General features: G+C 34.7%; 1 protein-coding gene across 1 annotated transcript; it reads right to left on the reverse strand.

Annotated features, from left to right (window-relative positions):
• Nucleotides 1–2: 2 nt before the first annotated feature.
• LOC136064742 (polygalacturonase-like) lies at nucleotides 3–2,188 on the reverse strand (the record flags this gene model as incomplete). Its single annotated transcript, XM_065766867.1, is given in 6 exon segments — nucleotides 3–209; nucleotides 335–750; nucleotides 753–849; nucleotides 1,502–1,548; nucleotides 1,551–1,809; nucleotides 2,021–2,188. Coding segments are annotated over 6 exon segments (1,146 nt in total), but the record flags the coding sequence as incomplete, so codon positions are not given.
• Nucleotides 2,189–10,672: the final 8,484 nt, after the last annotated feature.

A 10,672-nucleotide genomic window follows, 5' to 3' on the forward strand; every position in this document is an offset into this window, starting at 1 on the left:
GGGTTCTGCTTGCCTGAAACCGCAGGTTGGACATTAACACAAGTGGAAGTAGCAGATCCACTTCCCTTGTATGCGAGATCAATGTTAGCAACTACCACTTGTTGGCACGGTACACTCTTACTGCAAACAAGCTTCACAGCTTCCAATGTTGAAGAAGTTCCTCTAATGTTCTTGAAGCTAACATTGCTGATCTTAACTTTAGAGGGAGACTGAAAACAAAACAGACAAACAAAAAATCCATCCAAAAATTTGATATTAGAATCTGTAATTTGTTTATCTTTTTTTAACTTCTAACATCAAAATGTGTGTATATATTTGTGATATTTATAATAACCTTATTTGAGCATTGATTGTTTGGGCAGTAGTTTTGATCAATGAGGACAGGATTGCCAACATTGTCCATGATAACATTCTCGAAATGTATATCAGAAGCAGTCCCAGAAAGGGAAGCAGGCCATGTTTTGATTCTAACACCATTTAATGTATTGCTAAGAGTGGCACCAATAACCCTGATTCCTGAAACCGGTTGTTCGTTTTGGTACCTTCCAAGACTTCCAATGCTGATACCATGGCCAGGTCCACAAGTTACTTGTTTAATAGTAACATCTTGGGTTCCATCACCAATGGAGATGCAATCATCACCTGTTCCAATATTGGCATTGGTAATGTTGATTTGAGATGACTGTCCGATGTGGATTCCATCAGTGTTGGGGCTATCTCCAGGTGCAGTTATGGTAATGTTTTGAATTGCAAGTTCTTGCATCCCAAAAGGTTGATATGGAAAAATTTGCTGTCCTTTGATGTAATGTCTTGGACTATTGAATTAGTAATGAAGTTGAACCTCATATTCTGCTTATGATTACAAGTTAGAAAAATTAAACACCAAATATGAATGCTCAAGTTTCATTTAAATATCCAATTTAAAAAATGTCATATTTAGTATAACGCTAACCACTAAAAAAAAAAGTACAAATTGGTTTGGTAATAAATTTTTTAGCATCATTAAATTAGCATAATAAATAAGAAAAATGAAAAAATTATAAGAAATATTATCACATAACAACCTAATGTGTTAATGAAAGTGGTTGGTACTACTTCAACAATATCATCTTATATATAATTCTTATCTTAAACCACATACAGTTTGTCACAACTTGATGACATGTGCAATTGTGATTGGTGAACTATCACTTTCAGATTTAACCGTAATTTTTTCTCTATTACTCATAGTCACATTAGTGTAATGGCACAAAATGCTGTGTCCATACTCCATAGGCTTTCTCATATATAAATTTTGAATTACTTCTTTTGTGAGTTGTGACACATCACTATATAAAATTTACGCCAAATCATTTATATTATCTTTAGCATGCTCTAACATAAAAATGCTTGAATTGCTTTTTAGTAATGGATAAAGCTTGTAAAGTTGTAGTGACTATATATATCTAAGTAGAAAATTATGGAAATGTAAATGCTAATTATTTTGAGATTTAAATCTTACAATAGGAAGTATGTCGCAATTGTACTTTTTCGCACAATTATTTTTTGCCATGCCATTTGTCCTTGACCATCAAAAACTCCACCGCCTAACACAGTAAGACTGTCAATTCTTTCAAAAACGACCCAACCATCTTTCCCTTTGAAGGATTCAATGTCTGATGGGGCTTGTAGGGTGCCCTGAAGGTTAAACTCAATAGCACCTTTGCATGGACCCAACAAAGTCACTAAACCTAGTTTGTAAGTCCCTGTTGAAATCACAACTTTACTTCCTGCTACTGCACACGCAGCTCTCCAAGCTTGTGTCAAAGCCTAAAAACATTATGAAACATCAAAATCAGCACATTACAATTATTTTTCATGTTAATGTTTTATCAATCTAATCAAGAAACCAATTGGTTTTTAGTATAAATAGAGTTTGAACCTAAGTTCTCTTATATGATGTTAAAAGGCTTTACGAATTAAGTTGAACACACTTTTCATGTTAATTAAGTATGGTTAATTGCACTACACATATTTTTACCTGAGTGATATCGCCGTTAATCTGTGCTCCATATGATTTAACGTCAAAGACCTCTCCAGCATTGGTGGATTTCAATAGCAATAGCAATGAAATTGTTGCAATGCTTAATTTCTTTCCCATCTTATTTTTCTTCAATTATTTCCTAGCTATTGCCAATTTGTTGCACAAAATGATGAATACCCCATTTGGTTTGAAGCTATTTATACTTCAATACGTGAGCTCTCCACCATTGAGCTATCAACTAATGTTAACTAATTTTACGATTGAATTATGCTAAAAAATTTAAGGGATTTAATTCACTTTGCCTTATTTGTCAAGCTCTCATTCCTTGAAACCAAATCCTTGATTTCTCTTGACACAAAATGACCATTAATGGTTAACCAGTAAATCCAAATCCCTTGATTTTCTCTTAGACACAAATGATTGTTAGCGGTTAACCAAGTAAAAGAGTAATGCTAGAGATGCAAACTTTTTTACAAATTTTTTTTACAAACTGTTGATGTTGTGGGTGGTTATTGATAAATGAAAAAATGATGTTAATAATGAGCCTAAATGTGAATCAATAAGAAGTTGGCCACATCAATAATTTATAAAAATTATTAAAATAGTTTGTAGCTGTAACATTACTCAAGGTAAAAATATCAATTTTAGTAAAGGGCAGCATTACACTCGTATAATGCATACATTAAACAAAAATAAAATAGGAAGAAGTGTGGCTATATTTAGGCTGTTCTAATTTACTAATGCGTATTTATGATATATTTTTGCTAATTCACTAATGCTTGTTTATGATCTTTATTTGGAATGCTAAAAATGGAGCATATAAAGATGGAAAAAAGAGGAGAAAAAGGGCATTTTTTTAATTAATTATTAGTGTATAACCACATGTATATGCACGGGTATATTTAAAAACAATCACAAATATACACATACATGAGTTCAAATTATACTTAATATTAGAGTTACAATTGACACATTCTCTAAGTTATGAATTTTTTAAATTATGTAATAGTTTTTATATATATATATATATATATAATTTAAACCTAAATAGATTTTGACTCTTTAGTTTTTACACCCAATAATTCACTTGTCCCAAAAATTACAAATTAGATAGGACATATGACGCATAATTGAACTCTAATTGAAATCTAATTCAAAATCTAATTGGATTTAGATTTTTCAATTTTTACACCTAATAATGTACTTGATACAAAAATTTAAAAATTAGATGAGACACATGGCGTAAAATTAGACTCTAATTTAGAATCTTATTGGACATTTCTCTAAATTTTGGCTTTAACTATATATATATATATATATATATAGACTCTTAGTTACAAGAGTCTTATCATGATTATATTAATTAGCTTTTGGTGTAGGCGGAGATTGAACCCTAGATCTCTTATTCAACTATTGGAGACTTTACTAGTTGAGCTAACTGGAACCCACTTGACTATGTTTGTTGAGTGTGTAAGCAGAGCATTTGTATTAATCAGAATCATAATGTGTGATTGTGAGCAAATCATATGCTTACATGTATTTACTATTTAGAATGTAATAGTAAATCATATGCAAATCAGACCACCGCACACTCTTGGTGCGATGATCACTTCACAAGTATAAGTGCTTGTAAGGTGCAGGAGGCAAGGGCCGGAGTTCAAGTTTCCAAGAGAGAGCATCACACATATATACACTTAGATTAACTAACCTACTTGTGTAACAATTTTGCTTCTCTTTCTTTTCTCTGTTACCATATCCTTCTTGTTTTGCATTCGTGTTCATATATGTTTGGCTAAAAAGAAAATGAAGAGAATAAGTTAGAGTATGACAAGATAGGAAAATAAGTAAAACAAAAGAGAAGAAAGGAGCTCTTGTTTGGTTCTGTGTTGAGTGGTTTCCATCTCCTTGCTTCCTCTTTTCTTTTGCTATTTCATTTTGGGTGTTGGGCTGTGCATTTGCAGTGGGTTTAAAGATGAGTTTTGGAAGCTATTTTTTAGGGTTTTTGGCTTGCTACGATTTTGGTATTTCAGTTGAGCTTTAGTGGGTTTTTTTGTTATATGTTTTGGAACCTATTTCATTTTATGATCTTTAATTTAAACTTGGTTAATCCCATAAAATTGATATACCAATTAATATAATATGGAAGCTCAAAAGTTAAAAGTTAGGAAATTTCATATGCCGTTAAAATTTGTAAGTTAAAGAAATCTCATATGCCATTAAATTTTGTGTCATATTAGTAATGCATTAATTATTATTATTGGTTAAAGATTCTAATAGTTTTTTTTTTGTAAGTCCGTATTATTATTGTGATGCATGGAAACTAATATACTTGTACTATTAGTTTAATTACCCATTATTTCCTTTTGGAATTATTTTTACTTATAGGGTAATGCAATACCAAAAGAATATTTTTGGTCTTTTTTGGTTGTAACTTTTTACTCTTTATGCATTTCTAATTTATTATTATTATTATTATTTATTACATGTACTAAAAATCTTATTAGTAATATATACTATCAATTTTTTTTTTTGACAAATAATAAAAAAAAAATGCACCATTTTTTTAATCAATATACACTACTGATTTTAGTAGCATTAGGCGCACAATATTTTGTAACTGATAATTAATATTATTAAAGTTGTTTTCTTTTTACTCTTGGACTTCTTAAAACGTTTACGAGAAATTTTCTTTTTGATACAAGATAGAAATTCTACTCTAACCTAATTTAAGTATATATGTGTGTGAAACTCCCTCCTAGAGACTTGAACCCTGGCCCTTGCCCTCCACATTTCACAAGCACTTATACTTGTAGAGTGACCATCACACCCTACTTGTGGAGTGACCATCACCCCAAGGGCGTGCAGTGGTTATAGGAAATTTTAGTTGTACATTTTTTTAGAAACAATTTTATTTGCACTAAACACACAATATTTCGTTAATTGTAACCTATCATTAATAGTTTTTTTTTTTTTTTTTCCTTTTGGGTTTGCTAAAATGTTTATAAGAAGAAATTAATTGTCTATATTATTTTTTTCCAAATTATATTTCTAAAATCAAAATAGATTATAAGGATTTGATCATGTGTCATTCTCATATGCTTTGAGAAAAGTACGTGTGTCATCATTGTATGCATTTTCATATTTCCCATTTTAAAATTAACTAGTCGTAAACCCGTGCAATGCATGAGAAATCTAATGATAATAAGATTTAATGAAATTTAGAAATAGGAAATTGAGTTAATAATATTCATTTATAGACATTTTGCAAGATAACAGTTATAAAATAAATAAATAAATGAATAGTCATAATAAAATAAAATACAATGTGAATAAATATTTATCTCCTATGCTTTTCCATTGTTTAGAAGTATTGTCTAACATAAAACGTTATTGGGTAGCTAGGAGATATGCGCCAAGCTTCAAATTTGAGCTGTAATATGACCTTCTCAGTTTAGCTTAGTTGTAGTAATAATGATATAAACAATTCAAGACATGAAACAAAATCAAAATTACAACACTTTATTCATCATCTTTTATGTTGAATCCACTAATGATAAGGAATTCAATCAATTTACTTTAAGTGGTTGCAACAAAGTTGAATTTTGCCATTCTAGACTCTATAGCAATATATATATGTGTTGTATTTCGTCTACTTATCACCACTATTGCACTAAAAATATTTATTATTGAAAAGAATAAAAAATTAAGCTCATCCCCTAAAAATTGTTCTCTTGTGCGTTGCATGATATGGTAATTTTTAACCAAGCTTTGACAAATGATATGTCTTACTTGAATATTTATCTTGTAGTAAGGATAGATAGAATGAGACGTGTTTCATGACATTTAAAGCAAAAAACTTTTCTCTAAAATTTCAGAGAAAAGGAAAATCCTATCAATGAAACAAAACTAACTTAACTAATTCTTGTAAGGTTGAATTTAATCAACCATTTAAGTGGTTTTATTCCATGACCAATTTGCTTGTAATTTAGCACTTAGCAACCTTGTATTTAGGTGGAAAAATTGTAAGGGTAGTGTGTGAGAAGATGTGAAGAAAAGCTCAAGAGTGTGCAAGAAAAACAGAGGCACGCGGCTAGGGCTCGCGGGCGGATCGCGACTGGCAAGCCGTGAAAGGCTGGCACGTGAGAGGCACACTGGGAAGCTGAAGGGTCGCGCTAGTTGTCATGCTACAAGACAAAAGTTCCAATCTGGCCAGGCCGTTACGTCGCGACTTGAACTCGCAACTTGGACAAGCCGCGAGACCAAGTCACCAACTTGCCCTGTTTGTCAAAAACTGACGTTTTGCATTCCCTTCTCACCCTACTTTATATACACCCTTATACCCATCATATTGTGAGAGCTTCCAGAGAGAATTTTGTGAGAGAAAACCCTAGAGAAAAACAAGATTGTCTCATCCCCAATCTTCATCTAAAGAGACTCTACAAATTCCTCTACTCTCTTCCTCTCCATTGTCATACCTTTGAGAGGTCATTTACCAAACCCTTATCTCACCACACCCACGTCTGTGAGAAGGTCCATTTGGTGCTTTGGGAAGCAGTTTGGAAAGGAACCAATATACATTGGTTGATGTTATAGTCAAGTAGCGGAATCTGGCAAGCTAAAGAAGAAATAGGTTCGGCGTAACCTCATTGGAGCAAGAAGCTTGAAGGGCTTAGGTACTTGGGTAGATTAGGCTTGGAGGGTCTTCTGCTGTTCATGTATCCCAACTATATTCTTTAGTGGATTTTATCACCGCTTGGAGGGTGGCGGAGAGGTTTTACGCCAAGGACTTTGGTTTCCTCTTCGATAACACATCATGTGTTATCCGTGTGTTTGCATCTCTCTTTCCTTTATCTTTGCCTTATATTTACTGTTGTAGATGTGTTTATATTTGGCATAGATTGTTTTATCAATTCTATTATAAGCTTGTTATCATATTCCCCACATTAATTGTTTGATATAAAGCTTGAATTGGTATTTTTGTATCTGGGGGTCTAAACGTTCAAGGGTGTTTCATACCCATATTGAACTTTCAATTGGTATCAGAGCGGGTACACTTATTGTGGTTTAAATACCTAAGTGTGATCCTTGACCCCTTGTGTTTGTTTGCCATGGATTGTGCTATGTATGCCTCTTTGTATGATCTGGTTGGTGATGAATGTAACATGCCAGGTATTTGCTATAATGCCTCTATGAGTGTTAATTCTCGTAATTGTGATGACATGTTACTTGAATCTATGGGTGTTGTTGACAAACTCTTGAAGAAAGAAGCAAAGAAGTTTCAAAAGAATTTGAGCAAGTTCATTTGTGAAAATGATGATTTGATTGCTAAGCTCAATGTATCCAATAAATTGGTTGAGAAATATAAGAATCTTGCTGAAAATTCTCTTGAAAAGCTGAAAGAGTTTGAATGCTTGAATATGGACTTGGATGCTAAACTTGTTTTGTCTAACAAACTTGTTGATGATCTTAAGTGTGAAAATGAATCTCTTAAGATGCATGCTAAGTGTTTGATTGCTGAAAATATTGATAAAAAGGATGAAAATATTTGTTGCAATCATGTTGTGGTACCCGATATTATGTCTATTGTGTGTTCTAACCCAAAGGACAAATCGGTGTACATTCCTCCACACAAAAGAAATCAAAAGGTGGAGAGAAAGGCTCCTAAGTCAATGCCTCTGTTTAGGTCTCAACCTAAGGTTTTTGATGGATCTAAGTTTGTTCCAACTTGCCACCATTGTGGTGTGAATGGTCATATAAGACCTCAATGTCATAAGTTGAAGAGGGAACAAAACAATGTTGCTAGATCCCTTCCCAAAAAGCCTAGTGGACCTAAACACATTGTTTGTCACCATTGTGAAGCCTTTGGTCATCTAAGACCTCATTCCTCTAAGTTTCATGCTATTAAAAGAATCAAAAGAAAAGAGAAACTTGAGATTCTTAGAAGTTGTGCTATGTAAGGTTGAATTTAATCAACCATCTAATTGGCTTTATTCCGTGACTAATTTGCTTGTAATTTAGCACTTAGTAACCCTGTATTTAGGTGGGAAAATTGTAAGGGTAGTGTGTGAGAAGATGTGAAGAAATGCTCAAGAGTGTGCAAGAAAAACAGAGTCTCGCGACTAGGACTCACGGCTGGTTTGCGACTGGCAAGCCGCAAAAGACAGTCACGTGAGAGGCACACTGGGAAGCTGAAGGGTCACGCCAGCTGTCACGTTACAGGACAAAAGTTCCAGTCTTGCCAGGCCATTACGTCGCGACTTGATTTCGCGACTTGGGCAAGCCGCGAGATCAAGTCGCCAACTTGCCCTGTTTGGAAAAAACTGACGTTTTGCATTCCCTTCTCACCCTACTATATATACACCCTTATACCCATCATATTGAGAGAGCTTCCAGAGAGAATTTTGTGAGAGAAAACTCTAGAGAAATACAAGATTGATCCATCCCCAATCTTCATCTAAAGAGACTCTACAAATTCCTCTACTCTCTTCCTCTCTATTGTCATACCCTTGAGAGGTCATTTACCAAACCCTTGTCTCACCACACCCACGTCTGTGAGAAGGTCCATTTGGTGCTTTGGGAAGCAGTTTAGAAAGGAACCAATATACATTGGTTGATGCTATGGTAAAGTAGCGGAATCCGGGAAGCTAGAGAAGAAATAGGTTCGGCGTAACCTCGTTGAAGCAAGAAGCTTGGAGGGCTTCGGTACTTGGGTAGATTAGGCTTGGAGGGTCTTCTGCTGTTCATGTATCCCAACTACATTCTTTAGTGGATTATTTGACCGCTTGGAGGGCGGCGGAGAGATTTTACGCCGAGGACTTCGGTTTCCTCTTCGATAACACATCGTGTGTTGTCCGTGTGTTTGCATCTTCTTTCCCTTTACCTTTGCCTTATATTTATTGCTGTGGATGTGTTTATATTTGGCTTAGATTGTTCTATCAATTCAGTTATAAGCTTGGTATCATATTCCGCACATAAATTGTTTGATATAAAGCTTGAATTGGTATTTTTGTTATTTGGGGTCTAAATGTTCAAAGGTGTTTTATACCCTTTATTGAACTTTCAATTGGTATCAGAGCGGGTGCACTTGTTGTGGTTTTAATACCTGAGTGTGATCCTTGACCCCTAGGTGAGATGGATAGGTCTCAATCTCTCACTGCTCCGCCATATTTTGATGGTAATAACTATGCTTTTTGGAAAGTCCGAATGAGGGCGTTTTTGTGTTCTATGGATGAAACTGTGTGGGATGCAGTTGACATAGGTTGGACAAAGCCAGTGGATGCTAAATCCACTTGGGACAAGGCAACTCTTGCGGCAGCTAATGCAAACAGTAAAGCATTGAATGCCATTTTCTGTGGTATCTCTCCAGAAGAATTTCATAGGATCTCTCATATTACTGTTGCTAAAGAAGCATGACTCACATTCTTCCTTTCAGCTTAACATTCTCAGGGAATGGTTTCTTCTCTCACAGTAGGCTCTTTGGCTTCACAAATTTCACTCTTTGATAGCTTTGGCTGATGAGCTACTTCCTCGGTTACCCACTCCGGACTTATCTGAAAAATGTTTTTGAGACGATTAACATCTTCCAGCTTTCTAGAGGAGACCCTTTCAATCTTGCTTATGCTTGCACCATTTCTTGCTAAGGAATTTTACTTTGGTGTAAGCTTCCGATAACTCTCCATTTAGTGTCTCAATCTCGCATTTAGCCTCTTTATATCTAGAAGTAAACTTTTGTAGTCCTCTTCAGCCCTTTTCATCTTCTTTACCGCCGTCTTTGCAAACCTTGCATACTCACCTAATTTCTCAGAAGTAAAGTGTAATTCTCTTGAATACTTAAGGTACTTCATCTCTTCAGCTTCAGATTCCTCTACAACTCCAATAGATTCCAATCAGAATGTTCACAAAGCTCCTTCACAAGTGTATCCAAGTCATCTGAGGATTCCCATGAGCGATGGTCATGAATGCGGAGAAATTTCCTTCTCTATCACAGCTCTCGTCAGAATCAGAATTTGATGAGTCTGAATCACTAGAAGTGTGGCATACACCTTTCCTTCGACTTCAAGTAGTTTGGACATTCTCTTTTAAAATGCCCATGCCCATTACATTCAAAACATGTAATTCCCTGTGAGGATTGGGAATCTTACCATCTTTTCTTCGGAAGACTTTCTTCTCTTTTTCGACACTCTGGAATTTTCTTTTGTCACCAAATTTTCCACTATTCTTGAGCTTTAGAATTTCCGGAAGTTTTTACAAGATACGCACATCATTATCTACTGTATCCTCTTCGAAATTCATGAGACCCTATCTTCTCATCAATTGTCTTAAGAGCAAAGGATTTGCTCTTCTTCGCTGAAGGAAGAGACAATCATATGTCTGTAGAGAACCGACCAGCTCCTGAACCTTGATTTCATCAAGATCTTTGCTCTCTTCAATGGCTGTAACTTTAGCACGAAAACTTTCTGGTAGTGACCGAAGGATCTTCCTTACAACTTTAGATTCTTCGTCTTTTCCCCAAATTAAATTTTCCAATGACCACCTCGTTTAGTTTACTATAAAGAGTCAAAAGACTCATCCTCATCCATCTTTAGCTGCTCAAACGAGTGGTCAGCATTTGAAGTTTAGTGTCTTTCACCTTCTTGGTTCCTTCATATG

This window comes from Quercus suber, unplaced genomic scaffold (assembly GCF_002906115.3).
Source record: "Quercus suber isolate HL8 unplaced genomic scaffold, Cork oak 2.0 scaffold_753, whole genome shotgun sequence".
NCBI classification, from domain to species: Eukaryota; Viridiplantae; Streptophyta; class Magnoliopsida; order Fagales; family Fagaceae; genus Quercus; species Quercus suber.